The 17,138-nt window shown below is 41.3% G+C and overlaps 1 protein-coding gene across 1 annotated transcript in view; it reads left to right on the top strand.

Annotated features, from left to right (window-relative positions):
• The window catches only part of PARD6B (par-6 family cell polarity regulator beta), a 71,909-nt gene that overhangs the window by 13,294 nt on the left and 41,477 nt on the right, over positions 1 to 17,138 (top strand). The window contains exon 2 of the mRNA XM_069243643.1: positions 12,366 to 12,588. Within this exon, the coding sequence (XP_069099744.1) occupies positions 12,366 to 12,588 (223 nt within the window). The remainder of the gene's footprint in view (positions 1 to 12,365; positions 12,589 to 17,138) is intronic.

Raw genomic sequence — 17,138 nt, 5'->3', positions numbered from 1 at the left:
TTTCCTGGTCTACGTCTTCAAATTCTTGTGAATTCATGAAATATGTAAATCTGCATGAGACAAATAACCTGGGTGCCCTTCTGTGACTTTCTTTTAGAATTGTGCCTCTAATTAGTTCTGGCTTAAACCAAGACCTTTATTTTTTTTTTTTTTTTATTCAATCTTGTTCTATCCATATGTCAGCTGGCTTCACCGTGAATGATGGCAGTCTGCTCTTTCACAAGGAGCACATCAGCACACAAAGTAGGTTTGTCAGTGCCAAGAACTACTATGGCAATGTGTGCTTTTTGAGACCAAAAATACTTTTGCTTTTTGCCAATGTTAGTTACGGTGGTGAGGACCGGTAGCTCCCACACCAATATTTTTTCTAATATTTTATTTTGTGCTTTATATATTTTATTTTTTAATTTTTTACAAAAGTCATAACAAGACATGCATTGACAAAACCAAAAGACTGACCACCAATACCAAACATATTGGCTTTACTAATGCTCTTTTATTTTCATGTTTCCAAAATATCTTTTTGAAATGAGCTACACTGATTTTTCCATTCTGAATATTTTGGGGAAATACTAGCATGCATTAACACATTTTACCAAATGTTGCTTCAAAGAAATGGTACTTAAAAGTTCACATTCGTTTAGCCAAACATTTTGTCCTACTTGCATTTTTGTTGTGAACATTTTATTTTAAAAGCAGAGAATATTCCATTTTACTTCCAGGCTTCTGCAAATATTTGCATCTAATCTGAGCATTGTACATAGCCTCTTCTTGTTAAACTTTGCAAATGTGTACACTTTTTTTTTTTTTTTCTGGGATGACTCAGAAGTGCAGTCCAAACTTTCAACATTTATTTAGAATGTTCATCCTAATGTTAAATGCTTTGCATTAATTAACCATAAATACAAGCTTGAACAGCATTAACATATGGACACAAATATTACCTCAACTGCAGACCATTTCCTTCCATACTTCATAATGTGCTACTGTAAGCTGGCAGTCAGAGTTTGTGCTGCAGGGGGTTGGGTCTACTTGTCCCAAGGATAACATAAACATGAAAACTTGTTGTTCTTGACCCCAAACAATATGTCCTGGGTGTCTGCCTACGGGAATTCCACATCCCAGATGGATGTATTTTAAAAAAAATATTTTTTTTAATTACAAGATACTGACAAATGGAAGAAATTGGTGCAAGATTTATGACAGTGCAATACTTTGCCCATTAGTTTGTCAGAGGAAGTAACAGATACCAAAATCATTCCCAACAAAATTAATCTGACATTTAATGTAATCCAATACCTATCTGAGATTTAGTGTAGAAAAACAGCAATCTACCCCAAACACCTGTTTTGAACACATGCCTGTCATAATCAACTTGCCAGTCCTAATGCATCAATTATACCTTCTTACAATAATCAGATCTGGACTATGGCAATGTTATTATTTTCTAGTGGACCAGTCAGGCCTTTAGCTGGTATCATTGACTTACTACCAAAACTTGCTTGAGGCCTCCTGTACTGAGCGTAATCTTTCACACAAGGCGACCATCCGGCATACAGAGATTAAAATTACATAGTATTCAATCTTAGTTGATAAAGCAAAATACTATCTCTCCTACTGAGGTCTAGCAAGGATTCTGACAGCACAAATGTTCTGTACCCACTGTTTGGCAAAGGGGGTAACCACCACCGAAACCCTTGCCTATAATGGTAATCTGCGAGATTCCATTTAACAAAATACCTCTCTGTAGGCATTAACACAGAATAATAGCAATCCACCCTTAAAAGCCTATTGACATACTTCTACTTTTCCCAATCGGTGTTGGAGCTACTGTCTTTATTTTAACTTTTCAATATAAATAATCAAGCCTATATCTGGCATCATTGGCTAGCACCATAACCAACTCGGACCTACTGTGCTGTTTCACAGGCCTTCCCACAAGGCAGTCGTCAGCTACTGCACAGTAGAATTAAAAATATGTACAAAACACAGTTATCAAAACAATGTAAACTCTCTGGTAAAAAGCATAATAAAGATTGTCACAGCATAAATTGTCTATCCCCTTGGTTTGTTCCTGTGAGTGACCAACACCATAATCCCAGCCCACTAAAGTAAGATGAGTGATTATTAGAAAATACCTACCTACAGCGTTTAGCACTGTGTAATAACTATCTGCCCTTAAACATTTTTTGCTTTTCACACTAGCTTTTCACATTAAGTAAGGCCTGCTTGCTTTTTCGTAACTTGTCATTATAAACTGACGAGGAACCTGAAATAACGTTTCATTGTAAACTTTTTAAACTTTGCAAACTTTTTTTTTTTTTTTTAAAGTGATAAAGCATCCAGCCTTTACCAATGACTTGACGCTATATAAAGCCCAGGACCTACTGAAGTGCGCATAAACTAGCACCCATCAGGCATGCATTTAAAAAAATTACAAACATGCACAAAATTACAGTTGACCTCTGTGATGCACTCACCTGGTCCCTAGTGCGGAGACTATGCTGGACCTCCATTCCCAGCGAGGGCAGCAATGTGCAACAACAACCCAATATCACAAACTGGCCCTTGAGGGAGAGGGATGGGATAAAACAGGAAAAGATTGACCGTTGTTACTGGGTCTGCTCTCCTGCTTGAGACACTGCCCAGTAGGGTATGAACTCCCTGGACCTACTAAGTGTTGATGAAGGTGCAGAGCATTAGAAAAAACAAGACATATTGTTTACCAAAAGTTCTCTGCTCATAATATTTTAGTCATTGTTTACAAATAATGTACACTTAAGTCTTCATCTTAAATATTGCATGACAGAGCAGGAACAATTTTAAAAAAATTACATTTTCTGGCACTCCCAAGAAAGTCCTAACATACAATGTTCAGATTAAAACTCAAATGCAAGTACATGCCCTTGAAGCTTCTCCAAATACCCAATATTACTTGTCAAGGAATACTGTAGAAAAAACTTTCAGTTCAGGTACAATAAAGTTCAGAGCGCTCCCAAGAAAAGTTGAGCCCTGGCTGGGCCTTTTTGGGTTTTAAGGAAACATTCACTGGCTGATATCCAAGGACATACTCAGGCCTTCAAGAAACTCCGCCTTGGATTAATAAAATAAACTACAGATTAGTGCGCACTAACCTAAGGAACAAGTACTTAGTCTTGTTGTAGTTCTTTAACTGGAATCCGAAGGAAGACAGTAGGCTGTGGTGCAAGAATCCCAAGAGGAGGCGGAATCGTAGCCATGAATGAAGAAACAGGAAGCGTTGCAGTAGTCTGGATAACAAGATTTGCAGGAAGGCTTGGAAGACCAAACCAATGGAGGTTCCATGTGACTCTGAGGCGAGTGCAAGGAAGATGTGCAGGACTGGAACGAGCCAAGCCCTGATTCAGGTTCAGATGGAGTATTTATGTTGGAAGGGGGACTTCCAGAAAGGCACACGTCTCAATTGGAAGAGTGGAAATTTCCAGGGAACCTGGGGAAGAGCACGTGTTACACATATTGGATGTGATCCCTTGCAGGCGCAAGTGGCAGTTAACAATGATTAACGGAACCGAAGAGCATTATGTTAAGTCAACAGGTCAGGGCAGATACAGCTAATTGCCCCAGATACACATAGTTCCTGTGCAACTGCAAGACAGACTAAACTAGCGACAATGCAGCGGGCGGAGGCTGTTTCCCTAGTCTGCACTTTCAATTCAGACAAAACAACCCTTATCGCTATCCAGGACTAATTTGGATGGAGTTTCAGGTGGCCTTATTCCATGAGGCCCTACCGTGATTAATATTCCCATAAAGCTGGTGACTGACCACCCCACTCTGAATCTACCCCCCCCCCCCCCCCCCAAATCTCTGGGAAGAACCATAAATGTAGCTGCTCTCCTTGGCCTCAGCATTCCACAAAAAAGACATGTACCTTCCAATTTGGTCAGTCACTGTTAATCTCAAGAGGAACGGCATCCGAGACTACCCCATGATCACTGCATGCAGTTTCCCTGGTGCATAATAGCTGTCTTATTCTCACTAAGCCTTAGCCCGAGTAGACCCCAAATCGCTTAGCCACCTCTTCGATATTGGGGGGAGTATTTGAGGGATCGGCTGAAATTACCGCCAAATCATCCTCCAAAGCCAGCACTTTATATTCATCTTGGTTTAACACAAACTGTTTGATACAGGATCTATTCTTCAGTAGGACTATAAAAGGATCCATATATAGTGGAAATAACAGAGCTGGACAGGGGCGAGTATGGAATTCCCTGCCTAGTTTCTCTTGAAATTTAGATAGTGTCAGAATCTACCCACATTATTTGTAGCCTGGCCCGGAGGCATTTATAAAGTGCTTTAATTGCTCTAATAAAAGCCCCCAGCCCCAAAATCCTTACAGTCCAAAAGTGACCATAGAAACCCAGTCAAAGGCCTTCTCAACATCAAGTAAGACCATACCCTTTGATGCCTCAGCAGCATCAAACAAGGAGATCACCCGAAGAACCTGATCAACTGTCCCGCGTCTTAGGCTAAAGCCATGTTGAGACCAGACCTGAAACAACCTTCCCCCGATGATTAGTCAAAGCTTTGGCATAGATTTTGCCATCACAAGTAACCCAAGAGATCGGCCTAGAGGAACCAGGATACAATGGAGATTTTCCCTTCTTAAAAACCACTTTGCTGGTCATCTGCCATGAAGGTAGTTACCCCCTTTTGTGTCAGCCAAAAAACCCGAAGCATATCAAATTCCTAATGAGAACCGGTCTTTCTTTCCCACTTGAGTGTCTCGGTTACCTCCCTAGTCTCAGAAATTTTGGCAGTAGGCTTCCCCCAGTTGGGGAAAATAACCTCGCCTTCATCCTGTGCACTGGAAGTGGCAAGGGCTTCCAAAGTGGTACCCTAAGGACTGTGCTATTGTAGTTGGCTTGTACAGTGTGCAAAATGATTACTGCAAGCCTCCATCTGTGCTCGTAGGGTCTTGGCACTAGCATTCCTTTAAGTAAGGTCTTTGTAAGGGTGGTCAAATTTCTAGAAATGGTAGGACCAATGTGGCCTATGGCTACCCTTTATCTGACTTTTGTTCAAAGTCTGGGACATCTTGCACACAACATAATCTATTATTCTGGTGACATTCTGATATCAGAACATGCCTTTCAGATTCTAAACAACTTTTACATTACTTTAAAAAAAAAATCTGGTTGATGCCCCTTAAAATGACATTTACATAGCTGTAAGCTTCCTCTGTTGTCCATAGTGATGACCTGTGATGGGGCTCAGAATGAAACCCCGCCCGATAATTACCTTCAGTCCGGATTGAAATCTTCTTCTGCATATAGTGACTACATTTAATTAGTGACTATCATCTCAGGAGCCACCATTGACATCCCTGACATGAATTCTGTTTCTGCTACGACCATATATGCCAACTCTCAAAGACTACAGTGAGGTCAGTGACAACATTGTAAAGTTGCTGGAGTGCCAACTTTAGCTGTTGCCTAGTCTGATCTGCCAACTTATCTTTCTTACAAATTGTTGAAAGGGTACCTTAAGGTAACATTTTATGTTTGACCCTCTTGGTGACTCCCTCTATTGTAGTTAAGCTTTCAGATCCAGTTCTCGAAATCCTGTGATATTTATCTTCAGTCTGGAGAGCTTGCGCAGTTTTAGAACCAGTCCTATGTTACCTTGATTCTTATATCAAATCAGTACTCTCTCTGGTGTCTTAGTCCTTTGAATTTGTTATTAGCTCACACGTGGCCCAAAACAAAAATGAAAGAAAAACATCAACACTGATATCAAGAGATTTAACAGTCTCTGTTGCCCCTCCTTAAGTCATATAATTGGGAATGTGTGAGGCTGCTCTGGAGCTATGTAAAACCTGGTTGCCTATGTGCATATTTCTGGATTTTCCACCTTTCAGTTAGTATAAATATGACTTTTTCAGTGCTTTGCTCATACTAAATATCTAGTTATACTAAATATCTGGTTTTCTTATTGCAGCGTCTGCATGCAAAGTTCACATTTTATTCACTTGAAATGCTTATACTTGGACACTGACAGCCACAGGCAGAATGGCTAATGTGACTTTACCTAGAGTTCAGCGCGTCTCAGCCTGGATGGCGAGGACAAGGGCAGCTGCCTGTTTGGGCCAGGTCGGGCCTACGGCCATAGATGCTGCCCAATCGTTCACTCGCCATCTACCACATTAAACCCTCCACATCCGCTAGCGTCTAAGCACAATAAAGGCATCCTACTCCTACACCATAAACATACTGATTTAAATGTCTCGACGGCCACTACAAACCACACTTATATACAGTTCTACCACAGCTTGCAACACCGTGGCATCTTGATTCTCACAAAACACAACTCCATCCCATACCACTAACACATCCACACATCACCAACACAAAGCCATATTAGGCATAATTGTAATGCATTCAGACACACGCTCCCTAATCATACAAAACAGCTCTATAATCTGTCCTCCTAACAAACCTTTTATTATCATGAAAAACCTACACTAGGCTTTCAATCACTCAAACACCCTCCTCCTCATCTTTTTACCAGTTACACACAACCATACAGTCCTTGCACTCCGCAACGCCACACATGACCTCTTCCAGTAATCAAATAGAACACTCATAAGTCTTGTCCATCCCCCCTTACACACCACGTACACTCTTCTCCAAAACACATCACCATCCCCCTGTACTAGTCATACACTATACACCAGCAGTAACTCACATACAAATCCTTTACAGAAAACCGCTAAGTCAATATCTCCTCTCTACTCCACAAAAACAAAGCATGCACACCAGCACATCAAAACATTCATATACTTCCTGCCCCACCCACTCCCACCCTCATGACTACTCAACTAAAAATCCTGAGCCAACTTCACTCCTAAATTCTCAATTTTCACCATCATCCATAACGAACACGCCAACACAGCAACTTTCATTCACCTGCTTCTCGTCCATTGCCCACATGCTCCACCACTACCCCTTACCTATTCTCATTCCACCCTAAACTGGTTCAAACAGAATAAACAACATGCCACTTCACAATTTCATCTCCATGTCTGTTACACAGCAAGGCTACTCTACAAAAAGAACACAAATCACCATGTCACTCACAACCACCATCTCCACCACCGATTCATGCAGACTTAACAAAATGCCTTCTACGCCTGCTGGATAAGGAACACAATATAGAAAAACAACACTTAGGACCCATATACAGTTAATATTAGCACTAATGACCACACACCTGCTACAAGTTCAAAATATACTAATCACTCGTCTACGTAACAAAATTACACCACCACCAAAACACATTCTCTAAACTGCCTACTCATAAACGCTTGAACACTTTAAAAACAAGCACCACATCTACGACCTACTCACTGCTGCACAACCTGGCTTACTCTTCATAGCTGAATCATGGTTGTGAGAAGACATGGCACCAGTGTTGCATGAAGCTGTTCCTCCAGGTTATCAAATTGTGTCACAAAACCGTATGGGCATAAGAGAAGGTGGACTAGCTGTTATATTCAAACAAGCAGTAAATCTCAGCAAAACAGACAACATCCCTCTACAAGACCAACCACCTAGCAACTCAACATTCCCAGACATGTGTCTAGTAACAGTTTCAAACCTTATAACGCTATACTCCAACCTATAAATTCTTGACGACCTAAACTTTTGGTTTGACAAACCTGGTATGCCCCCATCTAAAAGCTATCATCACTGGTCTAGTCACATTGAGCCTTTATCCGATTGTATACACTCCCTCACACATCGCTGGACATATCCTGGATGTCATGTTTACAAACCCAGAACTAGTTACACCAAACCATCACACCAGTCACATGGTGAGAGCACCATTTGGTAATTTTACATCATAAAATGCAACAAATCAACTCACCCAAGACCACCTTGGAATAAACCATGGAATAAACTAAATTTGGAATACTTAGAAACACAACTAACAGCCAACACAGATCTAGGCATAATACATTATGTTCAAAAACATAACTAGTGGCTATAGGAAACGTTTGATATCCTAATACCACTCAGGAAAACAAAACAGGACAAAATAAATTAAGCACCTTGGAGAAACACAGAACTAAAAAAGATAAAACAAAAAATCAGAAGGCTGAAACAAATCTGGCTCAAAATAAATAACATCCAAGGTACACTTCACTATGCAAGCCTTACAAAATATACAGATCAATCTAAAAAAGGTACTACTCGGACAGAATTAAAAATGCTATATTTGAAAACAAGGAATTTTTATAAAATTCTCAACAAATTTAGAAAACTAAATACATGGAAGGAATTCATCCCATTACTCAAGAATTCAGACAAACTTGCAAATCATTACACAACCAAGGCAGACACATTGGACTCCTATTTAAAACAAAGGAAACCCACGAGTTTAAAAAAAAAAAAAAAAAAAATCCCCTCCAATAGAAAGCCAACTCGGCCTCTGCACTCCTTCAAACAAATATCACAAAGTGAATTTATGTATCTGGTTGAAGCAAGCAGGCCTTCTAGCTAACTCTTGTCCACCACACATCTTCAAGAACATTCTCTTATTTACCCCTGTTCCCACACCAGTAAGAAGAATCAATAGTTCTTTAACTACAGGAAGCAGTCCTTAAAAAGGCATACATACTCCAGTTAATTAAGCAAACAAATCTGGACCCGCATGACCCACAACAACTACAGGCTGATTACAAATGGACCTTTCCTGGGCAAACTGATAGAGCAGCTTTCACCCAGAAGTCACAATTCAATGAAGATAACTCCATAGTTTGACTACCAAACTGGATTCTGTGCAGGAAGAGATGCAATCTTCCCTCATCGTTAGCTGGGATGATGATTAAAACACAATAGACTGCAGTGCAGCAGCTGCACTACTTCTGCACCTCTCAGCTGCCTTTGACACAGTTGACCATGACACCATAATGCAAAGACTGCATAAGGGAACTGCTCTCGACTGGATCACATCCTACCTTCAATACAGAACAAATGTCATCCGTACTCTCCGTTTCTCATCCAAACCTTACTTCACAAAAGGAGGGGTCCCTCAAGGCTCCATCATCTCGCCCTTGCCTCTCAACAACTACATGATGTTACAGGCAAGGGTCAAAGAATATCAGCTCACTTGCTACAACTTAGCAGATGACATACAAATACTCATCTCCCATAGACATTGGAAACGAATAAATCTTCAACTAGTCAGAAGTTAGCAGTATTCTTATTGGAGTACTTCAGTTATCATTCCTGCCTAAAGCTTGTACCCGAGAGCTAACCAGAACAGTTTTAAAAAAAAAACAAAACAAAACGTGAGTTTTGTTTTTTAAGTGTTAAAGTTTTAAAAGGTGCTTCTATATGGGTAGTGTGCAGTCTCTCTTCTGCCCTGTAATATTCACATTTAATAGAAGCATCAACATTACTTCACAAGCCGCAATTGCTTGCTTTTCTTTAGTGGAATGTTCATTGCCTTCCAACGATACATTAACTTTAAGTAGGCCTTTTCATTGATCTCTGGGAATCTTGTAATCGCCAGGCTTGCCAAGAACTCTTTGTGGTAGTCTTGTGACCCCCTATCAGAAAAATGTTTATTAATGGCTAAAATGTAGCAAAATTACTTAGCAAGCAGATGCAAATTGAAATAATTGGTCACATACAGCTTCTCTGGGTGCATGTATTTACCCCCAGGCACCTGCTGCCCACAGTAGAACATGCAGATGTACTATGTTCAGTCTTTGTATGCTTGCATGGTCTTGTAAGATACTGTGTCTCTCTTAGCTTGGTTATAGCTTTGGTTTCACACGATGGTTTCCCGTCTTGTGCCAAATTCATATGCTCGATATCGGTGTGGATGCCTAGTACTTCTGTCTCCTTCTTTGTGGCTGGGGAGCTGACTTCACTGAGTCTGTGTTTAGTGCACCATCAAGTGCCTTACAGCAGGCTGTGTTGAATTACAGCGCAATGTTCTTGGAATGAAGCAGTGTCACAATACGTCTGAGGTGGTCTGAAAGCCACAGGTTGCTAGAAAGGCTTTGCGCACACTGTTTTTGAGACTTGTAGAGCCTTACCATTGTACCATCCGTCAACTTACTATATTGAGCTAGCTGTGAAAGGAGTACTTAAAGTGGCTTAAGCAGTACTCTTTGAAATAGTTTCGACCTATGCATACTTTTGATTCAAGGTTTTGTGATGAAAATGAGTTGAGGGTATATTCCGAATGTTAAATTGTTTTGACTGCATTAGTTTTAATCCATCATATGATTGAGATGCCTTTATACTGTATTACATACAGATAATGCACTAGAATAACTTCTTGACTAAGTTTCCAGTTTGTGTCCATTCAGTGCATTGTCCTGTCATATGGCACAACCTCAGTTAAATTTTATTCATGTTCGGCTGAGCGTCTTTTGGTTGTCTACCTGTGCCCATTCAAGAAGACTGAATAACACATTACATTAACACCTTATTAAATACATTTATCTGAGCACTGTACTTTTCTGCTTTAAGCTGCTTTTTAAGTTCTGGTTATTAATCCCCTTGGAATCGTACGTCTTTCGAAAGTCATTTATCTGTTCAGTAGTTTTGGAGTAATTTGAGTTTAAAAATATGTAGATATCTAGGCATGCAGATCAAACTGTTCCTATGCTGATACTCGATTGGCTGCCAACACTCCAACAAGGAAGTGTGGGCAGCCATCTTGAGACTTGGCTTCAGTGGACTCCCACCAAAAAAAGATTAAAAAGAAACAGGGGGGCCCTTGGTAGGGTGTCCCCTGTGAATCCTGCCAGGGCTAAAAAAGCTTTTTTTGTTTTTTTTTAAATCTTTTTTTACTTTTTTTAAAGGGTAGTCTCCTGCCCTTTTCTTTTCTTTTGGCGCTGGGTGACCCATGTTCTTGGGGTAGTGGGGCCTTTAAAATGGAGGGGACGCATAGGGCCACCCTCCTGAGGTTTGTATTAGTCCCAGAGACCACAACCTCTCTGGGGCAAAACAATATTTTGATATGGGGGAGACCCACATGTCCTTCCCCGGAGCCCTGGGAACAGCCACCTCCTTGGGAATAAATGTGATAGGAATTTAGAGGAGACCGTGGACCCGTCACCCCAGGCACTGCCACCTCCCCGGGGGAATTTGCACTAATAATGAAGGGGGTCCCATGTGGACCGCAGGGACCACCACCATTCACTAAGTACCCCCAGTATTGCAGCACTCATGACAACTTTTATAATGTAAAAAATCGCACTGAAACATTAGTCGAATTATTGAAGAAAAAACTGCAGGGTAGGGGCACAAGTTATTATTAGCTGAGACTGCGAGATATAGTTACTTTAAATAACTGCTGAATTTCTCTGGTTTTGTGCAAGGACCTAACTATAACATCCCTGTAATTTTTTATTTTTTTAAGTGAGAATATTACATATACACAGATAAATATTTTGAAATAAAGGGAATCCTTCTGCAACTCAGGAAGGGAGCACAGTGAGATGAGAATCTGTGATTTATTGGTGGCAGGAAACTTTGGAGATACCAATAAATCATTCATTCTTTCACATTTCAAGTGCATGTTTAAGCAAAAATTAATTACTACAGTTTCTATGTGGCATTATCACACATTAATTCATAAACATTTCATGTTAATATAGATTATATAAGTTACGCTCTCTCAAAAGCAGATACTTGTGGATATGCCTGGGTGATAAGTGAATAGCGTTGTTGATTATATACAGAAATATAACCAGTATGTGCTTCCTCAACTAAAAAGGCATTGATCAACTGTTGTAATGTCAGCATACTGAGTACTCCGAGTTACTTGAGCAGAATCGCATATTAAGACAGCCTTGCTACACTACAAGGTGCATCATGTATTTTTATTCGGACGACAGCAAGGAGCACTCAACCGTTTAAACAGCTACTGGAGTAGATTAATGGGAACTACCCTTTCTAGTTATTGCATGCAGGATGGAAATCTGGTTGTTCAGTGAATGATCGTGACACAGGAGATTTTTAGCAAACAATCTAACGAATGAAGACCGTATATTTTTGTATTGGTGACATCGCAATAGAGACTGAGGGCCGTATCAAAGTTTATAAATCTCCACGAACAATTTGCAAATGTGAATAAAGTGCACAGTCGTGAGTTACGTCCAGGGAAATAAAATAGGTGATTAAAAGGAGCAATTGAGCTTATAGATCAGTTTTGCCAAAGCTAACATTCTTAATAATTTTGGATTCCAGATTGTGCTTCATGTCAATGAGTCTCCTTGGCCATCGTGTACGTCTTTCTACTAATCTTTTTTTTTTTCAACCTCTAAAAAGTTTGATTTATCCACATGCTTTTTATTCTAGTTTGGAGCAGAATTTCGACGCTTTGCTCTGGAAAGATCTAAACCAGGAAGGTTTGAAGAGTTTTATGGATTACTGCAGCATATCCACAAGATACCGAACATTGATGTAATAGTCGGGTACGCAGATATTCATGGAGACCTATTGCCTATAAACAATGACGACAACTATCACAGAGCCGTCACCACTGCAAATCCACTACTTCGAATATTTCTCCAAAGAAAGGGTGAGCATTTTAGAAGTTACTTATTGTTTAAAACACACTTGTGACATTTTTGTAGAATAGATTTTTTGATTTAACTTTCGTTCAAGTATATATTTAGTATTTTTCTTCTAATGTGCCATAAATGCTTCTCTTGGTTTTCGTATTCACGCTGTTAAATAGTGCTCGCCATATTTCAGGGATATTGTTAAGTTGCCTAACTTTGCTATTATGACTTTTGAAAATATGATCTGGTTATTTCTGCCTTTTGTATGGTACATAGCTTGATCATATATGGAAATCATATTGATATTGGATAGTTCAACTCCACGGTGTAACCATTCTTTTCACTACATTTATCCATTGTATGGTGGGTGTCATTATGATGGGACATCAAGTGTGCTATTGTGCAGGTTTTGGGCAGTAACTGACTATGGAAAATGCTAGGGTGATTTTTTTTTTTTTCTTTTTTCCTTTACATGTCAAATGTCCCAGTTATGAGAATAATAATGTAAAGCTTTATGGTGAAAAGTGCCACACAAAAAAGGTGATGGAAGGAATGCTTGCATAATGAATCTCATGGGGTTGTACTCCAACCCATCAATCTCTGGTCCATCATGCCACCTTGAGTTGGACCCTGCCATGTGCAAATCAGTTTCGACCCTGCTCCAGTAGCAGTAGTCTAGAATTAACAGCCAGGCCATGACCTCCCAAAATGGAAGACAAGCAATCCAAGACAGGTTGTGCTCTGATAGGTGCTCTTCAGTCTGGTGTCGCCTAGCTCCAGTGAACAAGAAACCCACTTATGAGAATACTTGTGGCCGCTTAATGCATAACATCAAATGCACAAAAGCATAATTGACGGTGGAATTGCCCAACTTAAACATCCGTTTTTTTTTTTTTTTTTTTTTTTTTTTTAATGAACACTGTTATTATCAGAATCCATGTCCCTCCAACAAGTGCCAGATAGGATTCATTGTCAACTGATAGCTGACCTTTCATTTCATTCAGAGGTCAGTCTCTTTTGTCAGGGAATGTGGGGTCGAGGACTAGGAGGAGGCCCTGCAACCTATATGGCTGTAATTCTTCGTGGTGACTAGAAGAGTGATGGCAGTGAATTTGCCAGGGGAGTTACTTAATAAAGATGGAGTCGTCTCTACTCTCCTAGCATAAAAAGCACTCTGCGAAATTTTCATGAATCATAAAGATTGTTACTGCACAACTGGCTGCAGGTTTGCTGGAGAAGCAACAGGAAATCAGCAAACCTAGAGTAGAAATGCCTCCTATCTCAAGAGGTCCAGCATTTTGAGCATTTCATATTGTATTGTCATATTCAGTGAAGAAACATATGTCTATAATTTGTCCAAAGAGCATAAATTTATGCGCATTTTTTAGAAGCATGTATAAGAATCGTGAAGTTTTTCTTTCCTGTCACTGTATAGATTAGAAACACTGTAATATCCAAATGCTCTCACGTGTAAAGAACACTGGATTGTAGCACTTGCTACCACGACACTGCCTTTTGTAGACTGAAAATCAAAAATCTTATAATAACCTAATTTAATGTTACTTTATTTGTTGACCATGTAAAGGTGATGGGGTGTATTAGTCATGCTGAGCATTTGGCATGTGAATTGCAGGTAACATCTTTCTAGTTTAGGACTTCTGCACTTGCGTTGAAATTTGGCTGAAATGCTTACACAAAATTATGCGTTTACATTGGACGTTCATTTTTAAAATTTTAGTCACAAAGAATTAGCAATAAAAAAACCTGATTATAGACTATATCTGCACTACCTGAAATAAGAATGTCAAGGGTTTGATTCTCAGTTGGCGGTGGCACGGCACTATTTGTCTCATCCAGTGCCCTTGAAGTGCTTCTCCACATGAGTGAATTGATTGGCAAATAAATGAATTTTCCGAATTTCCATTCAGGAGTTTGATTGGTATGGTTAGATCCCTCAATCAAAGGGTACCTACTTAAATTATGCTTAACTAACCTGCGAGCTTAGCCATAGAATTTTCGGTCTGTGAAGTATCATTAAACACAGTGCTAGCTTCATTGAAGCGGGATGTTTTGAGCCATCCGCTTAAGTGAGAGAAGGCATTTGAGTTGGAGCACTTCAAGAAAAAGCTATTGACATGGCTACATTAAAGCATTTTATTTTCTGTGGTGCTGTGAACTTACTAGCTATTACTCAGCTCAAGTAGGGATTTCAATATATATATATAATATATATATATATGTTCGATGGCATATGTTGCTGCAGATACACATGTTTGGCACAGTCCGCTGCCTGGTGTTGGGCTCGGAGTATTACAAGTTGTTTTTCTTCGAAGAAGTCTTTTTTGGTCACGGGACCGAAGGACTCCTCCCTCTTCGGCTCCATTGCGCATGGGCGTCGACTCCATCTTAGATTGTTTTTTTCCGCTGTCGGTTTCGGACGTATTCCTTTTCGCTCCGTGTTTCGGTTCGGAAAGTTAGTCAGAATCTCGGAAGAAAGCGTCGGTATTGTTCCGTTCGGTATCGGGATAGTTAGGTACATCGACACCGATCATCGGAAGACTTTGGGGTAGCTTCGATTCCCCCATCGGGGCCTGGTCGGCCCGACCGCGTGCGACATCGAAGCCGATAGAACGGACCCCGTTCCGTTTCTGCCCAAAATGTCACAGTAAGTATCCTTATACAGATCAGCACTTGGTCTGTAACTTGTGCTTGTCCCCCGAGCACAAGGAGGATACCTGTGAGGCCTGTCGAGCCTTCCGGTCCAGAAAAACACTCCGGGACCGAAGAGCCAGGCGTCTACAAATGGCGTCCACGCCGACAAAACAACGTTTCGACGACGAAGAGGAAACATTCTCGGTTCCGGAATCAAAATCCGGAGACTCCGACGTCGAACAGCAGCAACAAACTGTGAGTAAGACGTCGAAAAGTAAAACCATCGACAAAACGAAAGCCCAGGGGACGCCACTGCCAACAGGCCATGGCTCGACCCATAAAACAGGCGACCCGTCGAAGGCGCCGAAAAAGGGCACGCCCATAGCGAAGACACCCGACTCCGGTCGAGGGACCGCCATGGAGCAACCTCGGAGCCGAGAAAGCAGCTCCGAGAGACAAAAACAAGATACCGGCACCGAAAAACATCGGCACCGAGAATCCATGCCGAAAGGAACAAAAATTCTGTCGGTGCCGAAACCGAAAAAAGATTCTCTCTCGGCGCCGAAAAATACCACACCTTCATCCTACTCAGAGGAACAAGGAATAAGTGGCCAGATGCACAGATTTGGACAAGAGCTCCAAAGTGTAGAATCAGACTACACACAAAAGAGACTGTACATCCAGCAAGACACAGGGAAGATATCAACCCTTCCCCCAATAATGAGGAAAAGAAGGATCAGTCTCCTCAAGGATGACGCACAACCACAAGCCAAAGTGGTCAAAAAAGTCACGCCTCCGCCCTCTCCACTACAACAGGCATCGTCGGCGCAAACACCGCCACAAATGCACTCACCAGCGCAAACTACCATAAGTCAAGATGATCAGGATCAAGACGCTTGGGACCTATACGACACCCCAGTGCCGGACAATGATCCAGATTCATACCCCACAAAGCCGTCACCGCCAGAGGACAGTACCTCATACTCACAACTGGTGGCTAGGGCTGCAGAATTCCACAATGTCCAACTGCATTCAGATCCTATAGAGGATGATTTTTTATTTAACACCCTCTCGGCTACACATAGCCAATATCAATGTCTCCCAATGCTACCGGGGATGTTACGGCACGCAAAACAAATTTTTGAAGAGCCCGTAAAATCAAGAGCCATCACCCCAAGGGTGGATAAAAAATACAAACCACCACCCACAGATCCAGTGTTTATTACTTCGCAGTTACCACCTGACTCCGTAGTAGTAGGGGCAGCTCGCAAAAGAGCAAATTCCCATACATCTGGTGACGCCCCACCTCCGGACAAAGAAAGCAGAAAATTTGATGCGGCAGGAAAAAGAATAGCATCACAGGCAGCCAACCAGTGGCGCATCGCAAATTCTCAAGCGCTGCTGGCCAGATATGACCGCGCTCACTGGGATGAGATGCAACTTCTCGTAGACCATCTTCCCCAAGAATACCAAAAAAGGGCGCAGCAAATAGTTGAAGAGGGACAAACGATCTCAAACAATCAAATCCGCTCTTCACTGGACGCAGCCGATACTGCAGCGAGAACAGTCAACACTGCTGTCACCATAAGGAGACACGCTTGGCTCCGCACTTCAGGCTTCAAACCTGAAATCCAGCAGGCTGTCCTTAATATGCCCTTCAACGAAAAACAACTTTTTGGCCCTGAAGTGGATACAGCCATTGAAAAACTTAAAAAGGACACAGACACGGCCAAGGCCATGGGCGCACTCTACTCCCCGCAGAGCAGAGGCTCTTTCAGAAAAACTCCATTTAGAGGGGGGTTTCGTGGCCAACCCACAGACACCACCAGCCAACAAACAAGAACCACACCATATCAGGGTTCCTTCCAAAGGGGAGGTTTCAGGGGATATAGGGGGGGTCAATTCCCAAGGAGTA

The sequence above is a fragment of the Pleurodeles waltl genome, chromosome 7, assembly GCF_031143425.1.
Source record: "Pleurodeles waltl isolate 20211129_DDA chromosome 7, aPleWal1.hap1.20221129, whole genome shotgun sequence".
NCBI classification, from domain to species: Eukaryota; Metazoa; Chordata; class Amphibia; order Caudata; family Salamandridae; genus Pleurodeles; species Pleurodeles waltl.
The sequence above is the reverse complement of the archived record's forward strand: the minus strand, read 5'-3'. Positions and strand labels throughout refer to the sequence as shown.